The sequence below is a fragment of the Mus musculus genome, chromosome 7 (genome assembly GCF_000001635.26).
Source record: "Mus musculus strain C57BL/6J chromosome 7, GRCm38.p6 C57BL/6J".
NCBI classification, from domain to species: Eukaryota; Metazoa; Chordata; class Mammalia; order Rodentia; family Muridae; genus Mus; species Mus musculus.
In genome coordinates this window covers 64,771,685-64,797,236 of record NC_000073.6, presented here as the reverse complement: position 1 = coordinate 64,797,236, position 25,552 = coordinate 64,771,685, and the positions used below count along the sequence as shown (strand labels likewise).

Genomic DNA, 25,552 nt, shown 5'->3' with positions numbered 1-25,552 from the left:
CTGCTTGATTTTCTTTCATTTTCAGCCTTAATGTTTTTCTCTCACAAGACATCTTAATGTTTTAATGTAATCAATCATGTTCATCATTTTTCTTATAATTTATGCCATTTGCCTTGTTTAAGAAATGCAGTTAATTCTTTTGTTCATAGTAATTATGTTTTACAAATGTAATTTTTTACAAACATAATCTTACATGTGTTTCTGTTTAAATGTATATTATATATTTGTTTATATATTTATATATTTGATATATTTATTATATACAATAGTATATATTGTATTATATATGTTGTAATATATATATATATAATATTACAACATTGATTCATTAGCATTGACTTAATGGCCCACTGTGCTACTGTTCATGCCTAGATGAACCTATGATGCTTACGTCCTCTGCAAGGCATATCACAGCATTCTTACACCTAAGGACTCTAGAGAGCACTACACCATAGCCCCAGGGATGGGTACACAGTGAGTCAGTAGCAGAAGAACACAAACGAGACATATGACACTAAATCAACCATAAAGACGGTGTTGTGTTGTTTAGCCTTACTAGGAATGGCTTCATTGGGTAACTCAAAGAGATGGCTGCTCTTCATATATCTGAAATTAGGTGCCAAAGCACACTGGGAACAGTGAGGGGGAGCAAAGAAGGTATGGCTCAGTTTGCACGAGCAGGTGACCTCTGAGTGTGAGACCCCAGGGTGGGTTTGAAGCTCTAGGACTCAAGAAAAAACCAAGATGACTGCAGATGCCTGTGGCCTCGGCATGGGGGAGAGGGGAGATGAGCAGGTCTTGAGTACTCACTGGCCAGCCATTCAAGCCAGACGACAAGCTTAGGGGGAGACCCATCTCAAGTCAGAGGGTGATAAAGGAAAACACTGAACATTCTGCTGTGACCTCCACATGCATGCACATACTCATGGATGCATGTACCACACGCAAGCATGCCACAGACCCACGCAGTGCACATGCATCCAGATATGTGTGTGTGTGTGTGTGTGTGTGTGTGTGTGTGTAGTGGGGGGGGAGATGAAGAGAAAGGAGGAGAGAAAGATTTGGGAGTTAAAAATAAGTCTTAACAAGTAGCCAAATTTGCAGATACAAAATTCACAAATAATGAGAGGCACCTATCTGCTTCTCCCTCAGAGCTGCAGATTGCTTTCATATTTTCATTCAAACGTTTCATTTGCATATTTCAGATTTGTGGTCTTCAAATTCTCCCCTGTGGGTGGTGTGGCATTGCCTATGGTCCTCCATCCATAGATGATGGGCCTGGTGTTGTTTATTGTGACCTAAGACTTTCCTATTGATTTGCTGTGTATGGCTCCTGACTCTTTCCTAGAGCTTTTCTGCTCTGTCCAATTTCCTGCTTTCTTACCATTTCTGTTCCACCTTACTCGCTCTGGTATTATAACTAGATCATTTACCCACGAGTTCCTCAGTTATGCTTTGAGTGTTGGTAGCTTGTTTTCACTGCTCTGGAATTTTCCAACCTGCCCTGTAGAAGGAAACTCACTGTTGGCAGCAGAGCTGGCTGGAGTGAGCGAGTGCCTGTGTGCTCATGAACAGGCCAGGAGATGAGCGCAACCCGCAAAGACTGGTAGAAATATTTAACGTTTAAAGATAATACCAAATTATTTTCCATAATGAATACAGTTTTCAGTTCCACCTAAAATGTCTCAGCGCCCTTGTTGACTCCAGTACGTGGCATGGTTATTTATAGAATTTGTCTGCTCAGCAGCTTATCTTGTGGTTTTGATGTGCATTTCTCAGCTATTACTGAAATCTGGCTCTGCCTGCCTGCCTGCCTTCCTGCCTTCCTTCCTTCCTTCCTTCCTTCCTTCCTTCCTTCCTTCCTTCCTTCCTTCCTTTGCTTCTTCTGTCTTTATTTATTAATTGTTTATTTATTTGTGTGTGTGTTTCTGTGTGTGTGCCTGTGTATGTCTGTGTGTGTCTGTTTGTAATCTGTGCCTCTGAGTGTGCCTGTGTGTTTGTGTGAGTGTGTCTCTGGGTGTGCCTGTGTCTCCGTGTGTGTCTTTGTATGTTTCCTTGTCTGTATGTATCTGTCTATGCCTCTGGGTGTGCTTGTTTTGTTTTGTGTGTTTTGTTTGCTATTTTCCGAGCATAACCTTTTTCATCTGTTTGGCATTGCTCTCCATGGGTGCTGTATGGACAGCTATTTCTCTTGATACTGTTGACTAATTCATTCTTTCCATTAAAAATCTATTTTTTGCCTCGTTAGTCACACATCAAGTTCTAATATTTCTTTGCATCCTCTTCTGCCAAATATGTCTGTATTTCCTCTCTCTGCCACAGTGTTATTCCTTAGTATCTTCAGGGTATTTCTGAAGATGCCCAAGTTCCTTATAGAATATGTGCAGTGTTAACATATATCTTGTATTCTTATGAAGACTTAGAATAACATGGTTCCAGCAATGTGAATTCTATGCAGATGAGTGTTTTACTGTATTGTTTAAAGACAAGAACAAAAGTCCACGGGTGAGATGGCTCAGTGGATAAAAGTGCTTGCCCTGCTGACATTGTGAGTTCTTCTCTAGAGTTCACAGTAGAAGGCGAAAACTGACTCCCCAAAGTTGCCTTCTGACCTCCACACATGCATCGTGGCATAGGTTTCCTTGCAGCGTCACCCCCCTACACACACACACACACACACACACACACACACACACACAGGTGTGGGTGTGTGTTCACTCTAGGTTCATTGTCCCCTGAATCTTCCCATCCACAGTTGGCTGACTGTATAGATAGGAGTTCATGGACAGAAGGGACTGTGCCACACTGTCATGACTGTCTTGACTACCTTCTCTTTCTGAGTACCCACAATCTTCCCACCCTTTTCCATCTTTACTCATGAGTATGCACCTACTTTCATTGCTAATGCCAATGCCATTCTTTGAGGAATCTGTGCTGGTTCTGGATGGAATGCAGTATGGAGAATGTGTAGTGCGCTCTGCTTTGTCTGGGACAACACTGCTTGAGCTTCATACTTAACTTAACTATTGTTCCTATACAAATGATTACATTCTAATTTGAACAGTTCTTATACTATCTCATCAGCCTCCTGCCCAGAGTTAATAGTGAGTGCTAAGAATTCTGCCTCATGTCCTACATCTTCGCTGCAGTTTCTTGAATTACAGAAATCCCTGTCAATTTCTAGCATGTTGAAATTCTTTAATACTAGTGTTGAAAAAATCCTATATTATATACCCATATTGAGATGACTATAACTATATAGTGTTTTACATTTAACATAGCCAGTAGCATTAAGAGAGTGAATTATATTAAAACAAATAAACTAAGCTTGGTGACAGTGTGGAGTTTTCACAGGTAATAGAGTTTAGCTCATCAACATCTTATGTAGGGTATTTGCACCTCAATTCATCTGGAAGAAATTTCTTCTGTTTTTCTTCTCACATCTAGTTCTGCAACACAGCTGTTGTCCTGTCCTTTCAGAATTTGAAGCTCATCAGGTGTAGTCAGTCAGTGCTTCTCATATCCTCTTGGATATATAGTCTTTCACTGGAGTGTGCTTGACCCACTGGGGGCTATACTTTAAAATAAAACTGACTCTCCCTCTCTCAGAAGCTATCAATTGCTAGTCTAGCTCCTTAGCTGAAGTTCCATTGCCTGTGCTGCATTCCTATGAGAAGCAGCCCTTAGTGCTCAGAGCCAGACCATTCTGCTTACATTCCGAAGTCCTAAACAGGATGCTTGCATCCTGAACACAAAGCTTACTGCTACCCCCGCCCAAACTGGTGTCATTCAGCTTTTTTTTAGAGAGCAGCCTTATTTTAGCTCCTTTCCTAGGGTCTGAACTCAAGCTATCCAGACAGACTTCTGCATCCAACCACTGCCCTCTGCAGAAGCAAATTAAGTAGGTCAGGACCTGCTCCACAATTTTCAAATTCTTTGAAAAAAAAATGTGGAAAATGGAAGTCACAGTATGCATATGTACACATACACATTAATTATACTACCAAAACCAAGAGGGTTGTTTCATGTGTCTTGTTTTACTGACTCATTTTCTACATTACTTTATGAAAACATTAAATTTGTTTTTTTTTTCTCTGTGTGTGGTTGGAAATGTGGGAATTAAATACACTGTTTCCTTCTAGCTTCAACTTAAAATTCAGAAGAGCACAATGAGATAACGTATTCATTTTCAAGTGATGGTTTAGGATCCCTGGTTTTAAACAAACCATCTGCAGCGGTAGAAGTCATGGCCTCTGGCCTTGATATTCTTTAAGACGGAATAGGAATATTTTGTATTTCCACCATAGGGCCTGAGACTTCACCTCCTTTCAAACTAACAAACCAGCCTGTTGCTCCTGGTTGCTGTTATTTCTTTTTTTTTTTTTTCCTTTTTTTTATTAGGTATTTTCCTAGTTTACATTTCTAATTCTATCCCAAAAGTCCCCCATACCCACCCCCCCAATCCCCTACCCACCCACTCCCCCTTTTTGGCCCTGGTGTTCCCCTGTACTGGGGCATATAAAGTTTGCAAGTCCAAAGGGCCTCTCTTTCCAGTGATGGCTGACTAGGCCATCTTTTGATACATATGCAGCTAGAGACAAGAGCTCCGGGATACTGGTTAGTTCATATTGTTGTTCCACCTATAGGGTGGCAGTTCCCTTTAGCTCCTTGGGTACTTTCTCTAGCTCCTCCATTGGGGGCCATAGACAGGAGACTCCTGGTTTAGAGATGGGAAGTCCAATTGCTCACGACAGAAGCATTGTGCAGAGTTGATCTGTGTCTGCCCTTGGTCAGAGCTCCCATCATAGACTCTTGTACACATGGGGATTCTGATGCCTGCACACACGGTGATTCGGGTGACAGAGGAGGAATGTAAAACCTGAGGAGTCAGTGCCTGCATTCCAAACTTACACTTTGCCTGGGTACATGTCACCTCCTTCCTCTTTCTTCAGATTGCTCATTGCAAAGTCAGCCCAGGGAAGTGAGCTGTGCAGAGCAATCGAGGTCTCAGTCAGCAGGGACTTGGAGGCGTGCCCACAGCCATGGCAGACTGCCTCCCTCCCGCAACACAGATCAGTAAATGTCAGGTCAGAGTGCTCGGTCAGTGTCAGACACGCCAAGGCAGGAACCAGTCCAAGGAGTAGATATCTAAGACGATATTCCAGGTAAAGCCCAAGGCCACCCACATCCAATTACATCAGATATGTGTTGTCTCCGGATCTCAGTTTCACTTATAACACCCTTGCTGATAATGGCCTTCGAAACCCCTTTCATTATACAGAGAGAGATAATATGTCAGAAGAGAGAAAAACGAGTACATGAACCAGTAGAAAGGAATCTAGGAGCGTGTCATCTGTACAAGGGCAGTCCCAGAAAGACAAAGGCATCCAAGTGAGCTTCGGGTTTCCTAGTGTGTAGATCTGTGAGTGCCCCTTACTGACACCTGTCTCTAGGAATTCCGCTGTCAGTCTCCAGATTTACTTGGAAAGGAGAGAATTTTCAGAGAGTTCATCATGTGCCCAAGTATCTCAAACTTTTCTTTTTCTTCTTCTTGCTTTTGTTCGCTGTGTGACGTGTCTGTGTGTGAGTTCCCTAGGTGTTCGTGTTAATAACCTTGGGGAGTGACTTGCAGAATGTGCGGCGGCCGGACTCACTGTCAGCAGTGAGAGATGTGCTGGTTCCAGGCTTGTCGTTTCGACCGGCCGTGGAAAGGGACTTTACATGGGCGTTAGCACCATGGAGCTCTCCTGAGAAAGCTGTCGCCGGGGTAAAGGCATTGCTTAAAGCAGAAAGAGACTTTAAGGAAACACTAAGACCTAACTCCAGTGGTGTACAGCTAGAAGAAGCCAAACACTGAAGCAGCTGGGGGAACGGTGGGAAAGGAGTCAGTTTGGCATGTGTTTCAGATAAACATACTTCACAAGACATAGAACAGTGTTTGCCTCGGGACGATGTGTATTCATAACAAAAAGTTATGAGGCTGGTGGGAGGTATGCAAAATTTGTGCTATTTTTAGGACATTCATTTCAATGACAATGGGGCATGTGGTCATTAAAGTTGAAATTCCAGGTGGTTTTATTCTATTTCTAGCTACACTGCATTGATGGGGATCACTGTGTTAGTTATAATTTAGAGTTACCCTCAGAGATATGTAAAATAGATAAAGAAGAGTTCTGTGTGATCTTCCAGAGTATGGATCTCATTGCAAAGACCCATCTTCTACAGGACATTGGCTGGGGAATCTTGACCCCTGCAGTGTGGTGGCAGTAGGGTAAAACTAGGCCACTGGCCACATCAGGAACATCCTCAAGGTCAAGGTCATAGGACAGCTCCTCCTCTGATTTGCCAGCTCTGGTCACCATCATGAGCTGCAGTCTTACTTTTCCAACGGCTGTCTGGTTTGTCTATGGAATAGCACCCTGGCAATTAAGCTTCTCCATGATATACTTGTTTGAAATGGTCATTTTCTGTAACCCCCTGGGGCTGCTGGAGTCTCATGTTTACGCTCAAGAGGATCACCTCCCCACCCCCCACCCCCACCATCTCTTCCTCCACATTCCAACTATTCCCCCCCTGCACCCCCCCTACACACACACACTCAATCCCAACACAAGACTGTCTTGGCCTCTGAAGTCTCGTTCAGGCACTATCTCCATACTTCTGTGGTCCCTGATCACACCCCTCTCCAATAGCACATCACCAGTCCCTTCAATGTTTCCAGACTTTCAATCAACTAATATTTGCTGAGCTCCATTGAAGTTCAGGTTCGGTGCCACACCCTTCAAATTTCGTTCTTGTTCATTTGTACATTAAGATCTTGTTCCCATTTTTCCAACATCGGCCATTTTCATTGGTAACACGTTTCCCACATAACACAGCTCAAGCTCCTTACCCTCTCTCTGGCATGGTGCGTGTGTCCTGTTTCGTGACTAAGTTCTTTAGTGGCTGCAGGAACAAAGAGAGCACATGAAGTGGCCATAGCAACTTTGCACAGCCTGTTCAGCTCTGCCATGCTGTGAAACAAAAAATACCACCCAGAGCCTCTTCCCAAGGTAGTATAACCAGGGAATTACCTCCTGCCTGAAACAACCACTAAATGTATGGAGATGCAATAAAGGACTGAGAGAAGGTCAGCAAACAAGGGGAGTTCCATAGTCCCCGCTTCTGCTAATTTCCTGAAGAAACTTCCCAGGGATCAGTACTAAGGAAAGGAACTTAGGAGCCCCCCTGAGACTTCCTGGACTGAGGAGACACAGTTGAGAGTGTGAGATCACCAAGCCATGGAGTAGAGTTCTCAGGATAGAGTTCAGGAGAGAGGAGACCTGCACATAGACGGAACTGTGGGCTCTGAGGAGGGTGCCCCTTGGGGATTCTGTTGAACACTGTTAGCATATGCTGGGGAAGAAGCTACTGAGGCCAGGGAGAGACATTTGAAAGGATTAGAGATGCAGAGCCTGGGCTCACAGGGCTGAGCAGAATCTGATTTTCACATTGTTTAAAGGTATCAAGATGGCTTTACCTCCAGGGTGGGAATAATAAACCTCAGACTGAGAGTTGCTAGATCTTAAAATTCAGAATCCTTTTTCTGACTCCAAATGCACAAAAGGCCACACAACCTTGTGAACCATGGAATGCCATGAGCTAAATCTATCCTCCATAATATTGTCACAGTCACCCCTATTGTGTATCTCACAAGCTGGCCTTGAGGTTCAGAGAGAAGGGACTAGACAGTCACTTCTGCAGTGACAGACAGAACACTGGCTCGTGATTATAGGAATAGGCCTAGAATTGCTGCTGGACTAGACAGATGGACAGACACAGATCACCGCGCATGCACGATGTCAGTCACTTAGGACATCATCTTCTATTTCCTTTCAAGGATGCTTACCCTTTGGTAGAGCATCACAATTAACCTCAAAACCGTTGTCCTTCCATGAAAAGATAATCTTTATTGGTAGCTTTTTGGATGAATATATTCTGCCTGCTCTAAAATGTTGGAGTTGAATGAAGTATCATTGGTCAGTTTTGTGAATTTTGGTCAGATTTTTGACTCCTGTTTATGGCATGGATTTGAAAATGAATTTCCTGAAGAAGAATGAATTACCTTTTGACAGTTAAATACCATGAAGTAGACCCTCTAAGACAATGAACAGTGCCATTAAGTAGATTGTCCAGGATGGAAAATAATGCCATGTTGCTTGGTGACCAAGTTGAAAGCACCTTTTGTCATCTCGTTAGACTCATTGTTTCTCCCAGGGGTCAGAGCCTCAACTAGTGCTACAAGGAAAGAAAAATAAGCAGCAGAAAATTTTCAGAGAAACAACATTTGCAGATGACTTGATTCTCTGCATAGAAAACACTGAAGTACCTTTAAAAATGGCTAGAACTAATGAATTCAAGACCACAAGATACCACATGAAAACACACACACACACACACACACACATCACATTTCTTTATACTCACAATGAGCATGTTAAAATTAAAACGACAAAAAATGAGCTACAGCCTAGACCTTATCCAATAATTAACTCAAAATGGATCATGGGCATGAACATACATTACATGTTTTAAAAAGAAACATACGAAAATGTTTAAGTATTTAGAGCTAGGCAGACTTAGTACCCAAAGCATGGTCCACAGAGAGAGAAGCTGGGAGAGGGAGGGAGAGAGGGCAAGGAGAGAGAGAGGGGAAAGAGAGAGATTGGATATTAGAACATAAAAACTTGTACTGTTTGCTCATACTTAATATTAAATGTATTCTAAATACTAAGTACACGAATACTCATGTATCCTCCATGAAATGTTCACATGCAGCAGATTGAACATTTCCCTCTTCCAAATCCATCTGCTGAAATCCTGACCCGGTGTGATGTTGTTAGGGCATCAGGCCTCTAGGAAGTGATGGGGTCATGAAGGTGGAGTTCTCCAAGGATTTGAGAACCCAGAGAGCTTGCTGCCCTGTTCCCATGAGATGAGGCCACCGCAAGAAATTGTTCACCAGATCTTATCCTCAGCCTCCAAGGTGGGAAGCAAATGCCCTGTTGTGATGGCCACCCATCTGGTGGCATTTTTGTCATTGCCCCCAAATCTCAGGCACCACGGGAAGTTCTCAGAAAGATACCCTGCAGTCTGAAAAAACAATTTGCAAGTCACACTCCTGAGCAAGAACTGGTATAAAGAACATTTAAAAGTCAGGAATGAAAAGGCAAACAAGTCAATGGGAAAATGAGCAAAACCTGAAAGACATTTTACTAAAGGGGAGCCAGATGGCAAATAGCGAGCAACGAGAAATTGTTCAACGTCTTTTACGCATCAGGGAAATTGAAAATCGAGCTGGATTGGTAAATCCACGCATACCTATCAGAACAGAAGCCACATAAAATGTTTGCAATGATGCGGGGAAACCGGGTCACTCATGCACCACGGGTTTGAATACAAAATGGCCCAGCCATCCTAGAGAGCAGTTTGACTCTTCTTTACAAAACCAACTATGCAATAACCATACCCAGCGATTGCTGTCTCGAACAATTGCGACCACAGAGAAATAAAAACCTACATTCACATAAACACCTGCAAGTTTTATTTATATTAGTCTCAAATTGCTTATCGCCCATGTACTCCTCAACTGGTGATAGTTAACTAATTGGGGGGACATGTGTATGGAGGACTACTACTCACTAATACCAAGGAATGAACTGCTAATGTGTACAACAGCCTTGGTGGATCTTAAAACAACTGTGCTGAATTAAAACAAAATGCAAAAAGTCTCATGCTTTCTGATTCTGTTCATATACCGTTCTTGAAACACGTATTGCGGAACAAGCTAGTCATTGACGGAAGGTAGTTGGGGTGGGAAGCAGTGAGGGTGGGGTGAGAAGGGTGTTTATAAGAAGTAGCATATGAGACCCACAGTGTTCAATGTCTTGACTGTACTGTAAAAGTGGACTAAGCTATGGCTTTGCAAGATTCTACCCACAGGTTCACACGATAACTCTGCATTATTTCTGACAATTACACGTGAATCTGCACTTACCTGAATATAAAAAGCACCATTTAAAACCTTGACACTTTACTAAACATTCATCAGAGTGTGGAATGTCAGTATGATTGATAAAAATTACCCACCTTCTTACACGAATCTCCCAATATTTTCTTAACTATTTTACTGACTTCTTAGCGATTATGAAAATTATGAAAGACGTATTTTAGTATTAAGAACAGTTTGAGCTGCACAGTCAAGAAATAAACAAATGTGTGTATTTTAAAGGCTAATCCTGAGTATGCCTATAAACTACAGCCATGCATAAAGCCAGCCTGTGAAGCAGCTGACTGCTGGGCCCGTACTGGACCAGACCCAGACTTACGTAAATGTGCCCTGGACTCTGTGTCTGTGTGATGAGCAGGAACTGACCCTTCTCCTCCTCCTTTTCCTGCAGGATCTCCTCTTCAGTGTCTGTGCCCTCAATGTCCTCTCCACCATTGTGTGTGCCTTGGCCACAGCCATGTGCTGCATGCAGATGGTCTCTGCTGATGTCCTGCAGATGGTGAGTGCCCTCAGTCTGCCCCAGGCCCTTTCAGAATGGCCAGTCCGGCCATCCCTCCTCTAATCAGCTTGAGTCCAATACAGAAATACAGAAATGGCTCCTTCTGGGTAGAGAATCATGAGTTCTGTCAGTCCAAATGCCCAGAGAGCGTTGGAGTCACCTCCTGCTGCCCTCTTAAGAAAGGCACTCTCTGTTTGCTGCTGTTGCCCTACTTCGGACATGTGCAGAGTTCCATGGTATGATAGAGTACATCCCCTGCAGAGTCCCTGGAAGGTGTCCCTGAGTAAGTGGAAGCATTGCCTTGCTGGACACCCTGCAGACCCAGAACCTTCAGAGCAAGGCCTGTCCTTCTTCAGAATTCCTTGTAATAGATGAAGTTTGAGGTTGTTAGATGAAAATGAAAAACGGCTGTCCTTTACTTGTGAAATTTGCTAATTAACCCTGAGATCATGGTCCAGTGACCCTCATCTGGTGTCATGGTCAGGGTCTGGTTTTTTGTTTTTGTTTTTTAAGTCCTTCTGCTCCCGTGGGGGTGGTGAGGCCAAAGCAGGGGTCACATGCTTATTAATAAACATCTCTGGACACACACTTTATAAATTGTGATTGCTCTTTGTTGTCTCAGCATGAATGGACCACAGCCTAGGGTCCAATCCATTATTGTGAAACTCATAGTAAAGAGAAGTTGGGATTGGTTTTAGTTTAGGAGACACTCTTGTGCCCATTCTCCCTTTCCCCCTCCCATTTGCAGTCTCCGTCTGCCTTAGTTTGTTTTCTCTTACTGTAACAAAATACCCAAGTCCAAGTAATTTATAAAGAAAGCAGTTTTACTTAACATCCCGTTCTAGAGGCTGGGGAGCCCAAGATTGCACAACAGTGTGCGGTTAGTTTCTGATGTAAAACCTCATGGCAAATTGCAGAAGGGAATGGGGTATGTGTGGGAGATAGAACGGAAGAACTAACCTTCTTTTATTTTTTAACAGCCCTGCCTCCAAATGGTAGCTAACTCTGCTTATTAGAGTGAGTCCTTGTTCCCTCTACCTAGTATTAATCTATTCATTCAGGAGGGGCTGATTCCTGTTATCCAAGTACTTCCCAGGAGACCTACCTCCCAACAACACCATTTTGAGCTGGGACAAACCACATCCTAGCCAAGGCTCTCTATGTGCATATCTATGTCTTTCAGCCTTACCTGCAAGGCCTCTGTGCCCTCCACCCAGTGCTTTCTGCATTTCATAAAAGGACAATTTATTCCTGTAGTGGGTTTTTCTTTTAAATCTTCCCCCCTCACCCACCCTTTAGCAGTGCATCTGTTAATCAAGATATAAGGCCAGAGTGCATCATTACCAATATGTTAAAACTCCGTTGGTCCTAATTGTATGTGGCATGCAGCCTGGCACCCACAGCATACATCCACACAGCTGTCATAGCGAGCTGGCCTTTCAGAGAGGTCACAGTATTCTGAAAGGTGTCTAATTAAGCAGTTATTCAGCAGGATGAACTTTTGGCCTCATTCATTGAGGCCTCGTGTTGGCAATTTTCTCCAGCATGCTGTATAAAGGAAAGGTTAAATACCAGAAGGTTCTACCCATCTCAGTAAAGTTTGCTATTGATCTGTAAATATCACACCAATTCAGCCAAACTAACAGAACTAAAGTCTGCAGAAGATAGCAATATGTTTCCTCCTACTTTTAAACATGAAAATGAAAATTGCCAGCTAAATAAGAATAAGGTATATTCTAACTGTGTAACCTTTTAGAATTAAACCAAAACAACATTGTTCTTATTGGAGGCCATGTAGAACAGTAGGCCTGGGGTCATGTGTCTGACATGTCTACATCTGGGCCCTACTGTCTTTGCATATGTGGTGACTTTGAGCACATCACTGAACCCACTTGCCCAGTAGTTTCCTCAAAACATGCTGATCTCTGTTACTTTTTTGTTTGATATTTTTATTTGTTGGCAGTGCAGGAGATGGAGCCTTGCATAGGCTTGGCAAAAGCTCTACCACTTTGCTATGCCCCTAGCTTTATCTTTTTTTGTGTGTGTGGTGGGAATATCAGCCAATTACTGAACATCACAGTAATGACATCACAGTGGTAACATCAGTTATGACATCACAGTGGCACCATCACAATAATGACACCACAGTGGTACCATTGCAGTAATGACATCACAGCACTACTATCACAGTTATGACATCACAGCAGTACCCATCACAGTGATGACATCACAGTAATGACATCACAGCTGTGGTTGTCACAGCTATGACTTCAAGTGGTTTTGAACATACTGTTTTACTATATTTTACTAACTGTGGTGCTCTGTAAACAAGCAAATTATTATGGAAATTATAAAGGCTATGTTTGAATTTTCTGTTATGATGACAAAATACCCTAGGGTAGACTCCTATAAAAAGCTTATTTAAATCATGTCTTTGAAGGCCAAAGGGTCAAAACAGCATGGCGTCTGCACTCATCAGTACCCCTGACCTGTGTCACAGCATGGCGGATGGCATAGCGGATGGCATGGTGGATGGCATCACAGTGGGAGAAGACATGTTCATAACAAACTCTCTGAACTGAAAGCATGGCATGCCTTCCTTCCGAAGGCCTTGCTCCGTCAGCTATCGACACCCCACCATTCCCACCTTCCTAAGAGGCCTCATCTCTGAGAGGTTCCACACTACCTCCATGCTAAGGACCAACCCTCCAACACAGGGACAGTGAATGACTAAACGCACACAAGCCATAACAAGGTGCCACCAGAAACCTGGCTTAGAAGTAGGAATACTTAGGCTTGCTGCTGGTGAGGCCTTCTGTGGCCATATGCTATGGGACAGGTCAGACTGAGCTATAATGTGCCCAGAACCATGTGGGGGGGAGTCAGAGGAAAGAGCGGGTGATAGCCATGGTAGCTTTGAGACCAGCTTATAAACCTGTAGTCACATCTCCACCTACTGGTCTTTTAGTTCTTTAGTGTTAAAGGCCATTAAGTATTTGAGCCTTTCTTTCCTGCCAGAACTGCTGAGATGATGGATCATATAGTATATGTGTCTTAGTTAGGGTTTCTATTGCTGTGATGAGACACTATGACCAAGGCAACTCTTATACAGGACAACATTTAATTGGGGCTGGCTTACCGTTCTAAGAGGTTCAGTCCATTATCACAATAGCAGAAGCATGGCAGCATCCAGGCAGGCATGGTGCTGGAGGATCTGAGAGTTCTACATCTTGTTCCGAAGGCAAACAGGATAAGAATGACTTCCACGTGGCTAGAAAGGAGGGATCTCAAAGCCCACCCCTACAGTGATACACTTCCTCCAACAAGGCTACACCTACTTCAACAAGGCCACACCTCCTAATGGTGCCACTCCTTGGGCCAAGCATAATTAAACTATCACAATATGGAAATGAGTTTTTTAAGAATAGGGTGGTCACATGGTGGGCCACAGTCGGTCCAGGCTGGCTGTGGTGGCTGCATCCTGGAAGAAGTGGGCTGGCCCAAGGGGGTTGTGAATGCACCCTGTTCGATGGAACCATGATATTTAGGGGGATGCCTTGAAATCTTTTCAGGCTTCATAGTGCATTTCATTCAGCTATTTAATTAAAGGAATACTATATGGTTATTGGAAGAAGCTAAATTATATAGCAGTACATAAAAAAAGAAAAAAGTTAGTGACCTTCCTTACCTGCCCATGGAAGAGACAGATGCTAAAGCTTTGCAGCGAGCCCTTCTATTCATCCGTTATATCTGAGTGCCGATAAAGATGCTTATAAATAACCATCTTCCCTCCAGTCCCCCTTCCCCCAGCCTCGTGGTTGTGAGGTGTTACCCGTGGTAGTTTAGATTTGTACTTTTCCCGTGATTAATGATGTTGATCCTCTTTCTGTGTGTTTAATGGCTACTTATAGATCTTCTGCAGAGAAATGGGCTTTATTGTGCCCATTTTTTTAACATTTAGTCATCTCTTATTGCTGAGTCGTAGAGTTCCTCGTTCACTCTGGATTCACGTCTCTCTTCAGATGTGCGCAAATATTTTCCCCTCTCTCCCATTGGTTATCTTTATACTTGGTCACATCTCAAACCACAGCATTTTAGTTTGAATAAGGCCCAGTGTGTCTTTTGTGTCCGTTCCTGCTTTTATTTTGGTGTCCTGTCTCCCTGTCACCTAATCTTAGAAAATGAAATTATTTCCTTCTGAAAGTTCTGTAGTCTTCAGTTGATGTTTAGGGATATCTTGAGTTGAGTGTCACATACGCTGTGTGGCAGAGGGCCAGTTTTGTGTGGTTCCTAGCACCTTTTCTTGAAATGCAAGTAGTAATAGTTGACTAGTGTCACTGGGTGGTAGTGAGTTGACCACAGATGTATGGTTTTACTGGGGGCCCTCGGTTCTAGTTCATCAGTCTTCCGTCTACCTTTATGGCTATCCCATGGAGCCTTGGTTACCATGTTACAAGAGCTTTTAAGAGAGTCCTCCAGCTTCATCTCTCCTCAAGATGGTTGTGAAAATTCTGTCCCCCTGTATCCTCTATGAATTTCAGAATCGGTATGACAATTCCTGAAAAATAATCACACTGAGGTTGTATTAAATCTGTGTGGCAGTTCTGCCACGAGCCGCTCACCACAATCTCAGTGTCATCGTCCCTTGTTTTGACATCTCAGTTCTGGCTGCATTTCCATCAGTGAGCTCGGCTGTGTCTCGTGGGTACTTGCCAATCATCCATCCTTCTGTTGTTTTTACTTCTCAAATTGAGAAGTATTATTTAAGTATGCATGCCTCTGTGTGTCTAAGTGTGTCAATGTGTGTATGTGTGTATGTTTGTCTGTGTATATGTGTCTGTGCGTGGGTGTGTCTATGTATGTAGGGAGGGTGTGTGTCTGTGTGTCTGTGTATGTTTGTGCCTCTATGCATGTCTGTATGTGTGTATATGTCTGTCTGTATGTACATATGAATCTGTGTATCTGTGTGATACTGGAGATTGGACCCCAGGTCATGGACATGTTTGACAAGTGCCATACCAAAGCCACAGCTCCTCTAAGAAGTACTAATTCATGACAAGAACAGTATGGGGCAGCCGACCCTGTAAACATTTTGCAGGCTCCTGGTGCCCACTTCTGATAACCAAAGGCTGCTTTTTCTCTCTAAAGGCTGCTTTCAGAGAGACCTGTAGGGTACTTCGGATACACGCACCCAGCTCCTGCTGCCGAGTGTAAACGCCTTCCATAACTACTGTCTCCACGGAGGTGCTGGGCTGAGTCCCAAATGTGTGGCACAGACTGACACATTTTATTTGCTCTGTGGCCTTCCTAGCTGATTTTCAGAGCCACTGGGCTCCTGGAGTTTGCTCTGTAGTTTGTATAGGCAGCTCAAGGTCTTTACCACACCCCGGAGCTCAGCGGCACCGTTAGGACTTTAGAATTCTAAGTACCCACATCTTCCTTATAATTTAAATGCGTGTTGGGGATAATTAGCTGCAGTTAGAACTAACATCATGAATGCCTGAGACAGCAAGCGTTACTCCTGTTGTCAGAACCACTGAAGCCCAGACACTCTAACGTGCAGAAATATTAGCTGCCTGATGATACAATTCCGTTTTTTGACATAGCTCAGTAGAGATGGCGTTTGTTTTTTTTACCTCCTAAGTGTCTCCAGTGTCGTTTCTGGTTTTGTTTGTAAAAGTAATTTCGTCCCCCTCCCCCCACCCCCGTTTCCCTCAGAGCCACCTTCGCCTCAGAGGCATCCTCAGCTGTTACATAGCTTAGTTTGTCACAGTCATCTCATAGGATTGCTCTGTGTTCTCACCTCTGCTCACAGGGTTCATTAAGTAGAACCCCCTAGGAAAGGGCAGGTGGGTGTTCGCTTTGCATAGGCCTAATAAGTGTGAGCATGGAACTAGAAGGTGCGTGGGACTCTCAAGGTCATACCCCACCCGCAGGAGTTTGCTATCCAGAGAGAGCCAGAGTGCCAAAGGAAAGCTGGGGACAGCCTCTGTTCCTGGGGGTGGGGGGAGCTGGAAGGCAGTGCTGAACAGGCGCCAGGCAAATCCCACCAGGAGACATCCAGACTTTTGCCGACCAACCCCGCTCTTCACCTTGTTCCCTGCAGCAGATCAGACATGGAGACACCAGACAGAGCTAGAGACTATGACAGAGGCTTCCGTTTGAGCCTTTTGATGCTGCTGAGTGAATCTGTGACAGAGGATGGCATTTCATATTACAATCCTGGTAGCTCCAAGCAAAGGGAGCCTGAGACTGATAGGTCAGTAAAGTGCCCAAAGTCATGTGGTGCTCAGCGGTTGGCCAGTGTCTGTAGACCAGGCATTTGACTCATAGTTTGAGGTCCATTAACCTCTTCATGGTCTCCTCCAGTCTATAGAAGCTAGGCTGTGTGGGCCGAGCCTAAATTTAGGAGCTTTGTGTTGTAGGCCTTTGGAAGCTGCCCAGGGCCAAGTAACTGAAGTTCTCGGTGCCCCTTGCTTTCAGGGACCTATGTTCCCGGAAGAAGTCCCCTCCCTCCTAACAGACAGGACCTAGGGTCTCAGGAGCACACTGTTATTATATGAGTGACAAACCCAGGGTGTATCTGTGAACACCTCAGCCATCTTCCCACCCACAAGTGTACTGGTGTCTGTGTGGTTTAGATAGCCCAGGGAAGACAGAACCAGCCAGGACAGACAGAAGAGATGTCTTACAGCCCATTTCTTACCCTCCTGAGGAGATGCAGAATCACGCTTTATACCTGCCCATGTTGTTGTAGACATGAGGCCCCAGAGCAGGGAGCCTGAGTATGGAGGATGTGGGCTGGCAGACAAACCTTCCAGTCGCTGATGTTCTGCCTGGGCCTGAAGGAGGCCTGGCAAGTGAGAAGGAGCTAAGTTGCTAGAAAGAGGAAACAAAGAACGTGTGGTATGAAGGATGGCTGAACAGACCTTGTTCAAAGCAGGGGGTGTTTGGCACCGGCTGGAGGGAGGCTGGAAACTGGGTAGGATTCAGTGCGAAGAACCTTGATGATCAAAGATTTTTTTTTTGTTCCCAACAGCATGAGCTCATCTGGGCTGCTTTAAAAATAGCTCCTGCACAAGATGGAGGCTGCATCCCAGAAGCAGAGACTAGGCAGCTTGCTAGCTTTCTGAGCTGCCCTGTTGGCTGCTTCTTGGGGGCAGAAGAGCAAGAACACTACCATAGCAGAGAGGTATCCATCCATCCACTCAGCCAATGCTGGCTGAGTGTGTGCTGTGCTCCAATTAGGAAAGAATAGGGCAGTAAAACGAAGGCAGCCTGACAGTCTATGTAGTCATTATTTTCTGTTGCTGGGATTAAAACACCATGACAAAGGCAACTTATAAAGGAAAGCATCTTGAGGGGCTTACAGTTCCAGAGGGTCACAGTGCATGGCAGTAGGATGAAGATACAGTGATAAGGTGGCAGGATCAGTGGAGATGAGAGCTCACATCTCGAAGCACAAACAGGATAGGAGGCAGACAGATAAGTGGAAATAGGAAGGGAGTCTTTAAGAACCTCAAAGTCTGCCCCCATTGACACTCTTAACCCAGCAAGGGCACACCTCCTAACCCTTCCCGAACAGTTCTACCAACTGTGTTCAAACTCCTGTGTGAAAACATGAGGGCCATTCTCATGCAGACCGCCACCGAAACACAACAGGAAGTAACCACCTGGTATGTTTCTGACAGTTGGTTATCCAGGTTTGTGAAGGTGAAGGATCACAGAAAGGTGCTGAGTTTACGTGGGACCAACTACCCACTTAGAGCTGGGAGACAATAGGGATGGGAAGAGCTAAGACTGTTTTAATTCTCTAGCAGCCACTATGGGTAGGGCCTAAATGAAGCCATTGGCCAGGGAGCCTGGGAGATGTGGTCATGGAGACTTTCAGCACCAGCATCTCAGAGCAGAAGACAAAGCTCTCCGGCTTCACCTTGAGCTGCAAGGCAGACCCTGTCTTCACTGGACACACACTATCGGTGTGAGACTGGACACACACTATCCTGTGAGACTGGTGGGCTTCCTCTTAGAAAAGGCAAAAAGCCTAGGAAAAGGCTTCACTTGGCGCTGGGGCTCTGGGAGCTTCTGTAGAGATGGGGCCAGCACAGCCCAAGAGAGGCAAAGTCACTCGGAATGGGTGCCCTGGTCTTTTTAACCTTTGTCAGGCCTCTGTGTGTCGGGTGGTTTTTGCATCTCATTAGTTTTGCTTGAGTATACTTTTAGTGACTCTTCTAACGTCTGGTAGAGACTAATTAAAATATTTCCTTACTAGACCTCAAGAACACTTGTGCTCTCCTTACTTCGGAGCCATTGTGAAGCCATTGTGGAGCAGGCAGGAGATTTAACAGCTTCACAGCCAGAGGATAACAGCACACATCCAGCCCACTCACGGCCATCAACCCCCTCCCCCTTTAATTTCCAACAATTAAAGAAGCAGCAATGAGCCAGACTAACTGAAAGGGCAGGGAATGTGCTATGTGTTGGGAAGGCTGGTAGGGGCCGTTTTCAATCGGATGCGTCCCTCATTCAGATATAGCCATCAGCCCATAGCACACCGATTTCACTGCATTAGATCATATTCTGAACCCTGGACTCACCCCTGCTAGAACAGAAATTCTCCAACTCTCTGCCCCTGTGTCTGCACCAGCCCACCCTATCCCTGCCACCCACATGGTTCTTCCTTCCACACAGCCCTAGCATCGTCACTGCCTCCTATATATCCCTAGAATTATAATTGAATAGAGCCTTATTGTTTTGCCTTTTTGAAACACATCGTTCACTGGTCACCCGTTTTTGAGCCTGGATGCTCTCCTGTAGCCCCAGCCTTTGCTACCCCCTAGTCTCTGATGGTCCATTTAGATATCATCTGCTTCGTGAGTGCAGACCCCCTGTTCCCACACTGATTGGAGGAGTGTATTTGCTACCAAACCTGAGCTTAACTGTGTACAAGTGACTCTTTGTTTCTTTCCACTTACTTCACTGACATGCTATGTATGGGAAGGCCCAGAGCCCACGCAGTGTGGCTTATTTCACACCTATAGATGAAACGGTGTCTCAGGGTATTTCTGTGGAACATGCAATCTCTGGCAGGAATGACCCACGGGTGGAAAGAGAAACAAGTATTAGTACTTCTATTACAGCGATCCAGGCAGACAGCACTCATTTCATTAAAGTATGTTTCCCTTGATACTTTTAAGTGGCATCCCGTGTACCTGATTGCCCCACAGAACTTTCTGGAGCTCATGGCTAACACTCTTCACCTTTAGAGCAATGTCCTACAAAGTGTGTGGATCCCTAGACACTAGTGTTCCAAGGGGCCAGAGTGAGCTACAGGGAAGTGTGTCAGACATGCCAGGCTCGAGATACAGGCCTGAAGTACTTTGCAGGGCTTGGAAGGACTTGTGTATGGGGCATGTGTCAAGTGATCAGCACATGATAGGAACTTGCAGAGTGAGCATGCTCAAAGTCTAGCCTTTCCTCATGAAGTGCTTTTCTTCTGAAGCCTGCATGGCAAGCGTCCTTTAGCTGCACTGTTTAAGCATTAGAGTCACGGGAGTGAGGTTTCCCAGTGAGAACTGTATTAAAGAAGTTTTTAACCTCACCAAGAAAAAAAAAAAATCAAAGGTATTCTGCCTAGCAATGTGGGAAGCAGACCAGAGGGCAACTTCCAAGGTGGCCCTCTCAGAGCTGCTCTCTGTCAAGTGTGTGTTTAGTGGTCATGGCTTGGCAGCTTGAACAGTGAGGTGTGGGCACTTAGCGCCATTGGCCACCAGCCATACGAGATCTGGGATAATGCTGCTTCTCTGTGCTTTCCAGTTCTTCCCACATAGGTCTCACTCCGCCAACGCTGCCTGTGTGACTCCCCACGGCACCATTCTCCACCAGACTCTGGACTTTGATGAGTTTATCGCCCCCCTCCCGCCTCCGCCCTACTACCCTCCAGAGTACACCTGTACACCCACAGCGGAGGCCCACAGGTCAGTCTTCCGTCCGGTGTCCTGAGTCCCATGATGTTTGAGAAGGAGGAAGACAGGAAACATCTTTGGGAGGAGGGGTGGAAGGGACTAGAGTAAGAGCCAGTACAGATACTTGTGCCTCCTACGGACAGGGAATGAAGAAAGGAGCTGTGACCTAGAATACAGCAAAAAGGATATTTCTTTCCTTCTTCTTTTTTATTTTGTTGTTATTGTTCATTGGGATATTGGTGGTGAGATGATGGCTTTACTTTGTTGTTATTAGAGACAGAACCTCACTATACAGCCCCCCAGGGTGGCTTTGATATCTCTATGTAGCCCCCAAATGGCCTCATATTTATAATGCTCCTGTCTCAGTGTCCAAGTATTAGAATTATAGGCAAGCATCACACAGTCTGTCTCATAGGCCAATGATGAGCTTTTAAATATCCTTACATGTGCAAGGCTGCTCCCGATTGACAGTCATCACAGAGCGTGGAACATTAATTAGAAATTTCATCAGCTTCATCATTATTTTAATTGTAAATGACAGAGCTGAAGTGTTTAATAAATTCTGAACATCGTTCCAGAAGAAAGACAACAGTTAAACCTGCCCTAGCGTTCAGGCTTTGGTTTCTCCACATGACAAGTTGATCACAGTCAACACTTGGAAATGTCAGACACTGCTCCATCCTCAGGGGAGGACCACGTCATCTCAGGCATGGTGTTCCATCCTGAAGGGAGGACCATGTCATGTCAGACACCATGCTCCATCCTCAGGGGAGGACCATGTCATCTCAGACACTGTGTTCCATCCTCAGGGGAGGACCATGTCATCTCAGACACCATGCTTCATCCTGAGGGGCTGACTGTGTCATGGACTGTTCTGTTTTCTAGGGGTCTCCACCTGGACTTTGCCTCCTCGCCATTCAGCACTCTGTATGATGTTGCCATCAACAGCCCTGGCATCCTGTACCCCGCTGAGCTACCCCCACCATATGAAGCTGTGGTGGGTCAGACGCCCGCCAGCCAGGTGAGGCCCAGGCCTTGCCAAGGCCAGTTCCTCTGCATGCCCTGCTCCTGGCCTGCCCTTAGAAGGCTCCTCTCTCAGACAGAGTCACCAGTGGCTGCCCTATGTTGAAGCCTCTTCATGCAACATATGTGTCCCTTGCATAGACTTTAGGATGCTGATTCTAGCTCCGGCCCAGAATCAATGTGTAAGCTTGCACGTTGGATACACAGCTTAATGCCTGTGACAGGACACACGGCCAACTCAGATGCGTCTGCTTTGCATGCTGCCCAGTGTGTCTGGAGAGGGCACAGAAGGAACTGGGACAGCTTCTAACCCATGGCCAGAGCAGAAAGAGCTGGGCTTGTGGACTGAGGACTTAGTGGACCAAGGCCTGCCTTGGCCATTGTTGCACACATGGTCTAATGGATCTATAAGAGGCCAGTCAGCCCTAGGCCAGGAATGTGCCTTTATTGCCAGGTATCTGGGACTTTCTCTGAGCTGTGCATTCCGGGGGCTCCCGCTGCTTCATGGTTCCAGCCGTCAGCGGGCATTTGGAATGTGTCTATAGAGCTTTCGTTTCCTCATCTGAAAAATGACGAGGGAAAACAAAATCACATCAGTGTCAAGCACGTGGGGAAGGAACGGTGTTGGTGGGAACATGGTAATACTGTACTCAGAAGATATCTCTGGGTACATTCTGGTAGCCTCTTTATCTTGACCATTATTGTTGTCTTTATTGAGTGTGACCGAGAGGTGAGGTCATGGGGCAGGGCCAGGGAGATCTTAAGTGGAAGTTGTAGGGAGTGGGGCAGAGGTGGGCACACAGTCAGGTAGCGCAGGCGGTATGTGCTAAGAGCTGGCCCCAAGCATAAGCCACAGAGTTGGATAGCATCACAACATGCGGGGTCTACAGGGCATTCGGGGTATGTCCAAACTCTACTCCCTGGACCCCTGCTAGCCCCTGCATGACCGCCCTAGCACAAGGCGCAGCCTTCTGACATCACCTCAGGCTCTCATCCTGTACCCTGGACAGCCCAGCAACCTGCAGGGGTGGAGGAGAGTTGCCATTCCAGGTGCTTATCTCAGCCACTGACAGGAAATGGATTCCGTGAAGAAGCTCTGTGGATGGAATGCTGCCTGTCCACTGTACAGGTGCAACCTCCGCCGCCACCGCCACAAAGATAAACCTTGATGACAAGGGTGCATCACTCTCTGTGGGCTGGGTCAGGGGACAGGGAAAGGCAGCGAGGTACATGCACTCTGTGAACAGTTAGGAGTACAGACCTTGTGTTCAGGCTGTCGGTATCACGGGAAAAAGAAACACAGGGATTCTCCCTTAGCCCTGCTCCAGCCTGGTGAATCCCACCTGCCCCGAAACAACCAGAGGATCCTTGAGTGACATCTTTGAGTCCACTCCAGCCCTGAAATGCACTGGGTAGCTCAGTGGTTGCAGGCAGCAGCTGCAGACCCAGGATCTTATTCTCTTTTTGTATGCATGGTAAAGGTCATGGTGTGGGAACTTGCCTGAGAGGCAAGGTAGCTTAGTGGTTAGGGAAAGTGAGACCCTGTAGTCTCTCAGTTTAGATGGCCATTTTCCTAGACTTTCTATGCTGGGCAGGAACCTCTGACTCAGCAATGAGGCCTAGCTTTCCATTTATGATTAACATAGCAGTGAAGACCTTGGTCGTGATGACAGGTTTTAGTTCTTAGAAGCTCCTTGTTTGTATTTGGGCATCCATGTCAGAGCTGAAAGCTCAGATTTGGTGATGTGAGGAAGTGTGCCATGGATTGTCGATGCCAGTGAACATCACAGTCCCACAAAGCCTTGGCAATTGAATCCCAATACTGGGTCTATTCCCAGGATTTCTAAGTCAGCGATTGGTTAGGGAAGAAGGCTGAGTGAGGAATTTGCATCCCTAGCAGGTCCCAGCTTCTGCTGTTACCGGGACTTTGAGAACTGGAGTTCTCAAAGAACTGTGGGAAGGCCTGTGGTGAATGAAGGGATGAAAACAGAATGGACCTTAGAGGAGAATGTGGTACAGGGCCCAGAAGGGGGCAGCAGCATCAAACCCACATGGCAGGACCCAGAGGAAGGTACAGAGGGATCAGAGCAAGGAGCTCCGAGGATGGCGGACCTTAGGAAGTCAGGACGCAACTGGGCAGTTCCATCCTGGGAAGTGGGGACCGAGAAGCCACGTCTGTAGTCCTATGTGAGTTCAGTGCCGTCTCAGACAGGAGGCGCTGCCATCTCCCGCTCCTCAGCAAGCCGACCTGCAGCTGCTGTAGAATTCCAGTTGCCTGCTACAGAGGTACTTTTTTGGCTTCCCTTTGTGAGAAGGTACTTGGGTTTTCCAAAGAGAGGGCTTTGTGGACAGATCATGATTCCATGGACCCTTCCCTGTGGACACTGACAGGGCGGGGCTCTGCTCTGTCAGAGCTTCTGCTTGCCAGCAGGACTTGTAATTCCCTGAGTGCAGGTGTAGGTGGTCACTTCAGACTTTGAGTGGGACATTTAGTGAGCCCCCCACACACTACACACTACACACTACACACTACACACTAGAAGCGTATTGTTTCATGTTTTATCATCAATTTTCTCTTTCCCTGAAGAACACAGCAAGCTTCAGGTTAATAAGTGGTTCTGAGATCAATATGACACTCTCAAGGCACTGAAAACTTCTCTCTTCCTTGATTTCTCTCAGAGAACGTGGGTAAAAAGGGCTGAAGGTCAAAGCCGTGTCATGTTAGCTTATGTTAGCTCAGAAACCTGCCACCTTCGGCGGGTACTGACACAAACTCAATCTGCTGTGGAGCAGGCCAGGTAAGTGTGTAGCATGTCCCATGGCCCCCTCTCCAGACCACCTGTGTAGCAGGGACACATCTGCTGATTAAGGGCCTGCAGCCCCCTGGCCAGTTTTCTTTGATGTTCAGGTCTCAGAGCACTTTTCAATTCCACAGACATCTCTGGGGGTCCAGAAAAGAGTGAAACCCATTACCGTCCTCAGAGAGAAGGCCATGCCAGCCACCTGCCCCCTCCTCCAGGGTGGTCCATCTCCCTTGACCAGACATCAAGGAGCTGCCCCCTTCACAGCGTGAGAGTTTTCTCTGGGTGAGGGGGGATAAGTTAATTGCTTGCCTCTGCAAGACAAAGGGTGTATAACCTGCCTAGCAGCACTGGTCATGGCAAGGCAAACGAGACAGAGGGATATGAGTAAAGTCACTGTAGTACACAGGACAAAGGGGAGTGGGAGATGGCAGCCTTGGGAAGATTTTTTTTTCTTTTCTTTTCTTTTCTGATGCAAGGTCGAGTTCTATGTTGTCCCTGAATGCCTGGCCTCAAAGGAGCATTCCTCTTCAGCCTCCAGAATATTTGAGATGCCCAGTGTGCACCTGAGAGGATATTTTTAGTCTTTTAACCGAGGGTGCTCATTCAGACCTCTTCCCTTCCTTGAGCAGCTTAGGCACAGAGGTCATTCTTCCCCAGGGCTCCAGGCTGTGCTCCTCAGGAGGTCACAGAGGTGAATCGCCAGCCATGCCAGCAAAGTTACTGAGATTTTCTCACTAGAGCTCCTGACTAGACACAAGCTCACACCCCAGGGACCACTTGAAGCAGTGCTTCGTAGCCACAGCATATAAAACCATGAATCTATTGCCTTGTGGGATTAACAGTCCCTGTGATAGCAGGACAGGGACAGTTCACCTTCTCTGGGACTCTAGTGGGGAACTGCACCTGACCATCAGGAAAGGGCTGAGGTATGTGGGAGACAAGGAAAGTCACCCCAGTGGAGAAAACACCATACAGAAACAGCGTAAAGGGTAGGTAAAGTGTGCTGAAAAGTGCCACAGATCTGAGGTCAGCAAAATTGCTTCAGGGCAATTCAAGGTTTTCTGACCTTGCGTATCCAACTATGATGGAAGTGCACTTGACAAACTCAGTGTCTGCGTTGCCCTGACCAGGAAGTACTTGAGAAATTCAGACCCGGTAGTAGTATGGCTAAGAAAGGAGCCTACTGTGATACTGGAAATTATGAGAAAGGAGA

At 45.8% G+C, this 25,552-nt stretch overlaps 1 protein-coding gene across 2 annotated transcripts in view; it reads left to right on the top strand.

Moving 5' to 3' along the window:
* Window positions 1–25,552, top strand: part of Fam189a1 (family with sequence similarity 189, member A1) — a 400,438-nt gene that overhangs the window by 359,292 nt on the left and 15,594 nt on the right. For both annotated transcript variants that reach the window (XM_006541197.2, NM_183087.4), the window contains 3 exons: window positions 10,440–10,547; window positions 20,364–20,524; window positions 21,398–21,533. In XM_006541197.2, the coding sequence (XP_006541260.1) occupies window positions 10,440–10,547; window positions 20,364–20,524; window positions 21,398–21,533 (405 nt within the window). The remainder of the gene's footprint in view (window positions 1–10,439; window positions 10,548–20,363; window positions 20,525–21,397; window positions 21,534–25,552) is intronic.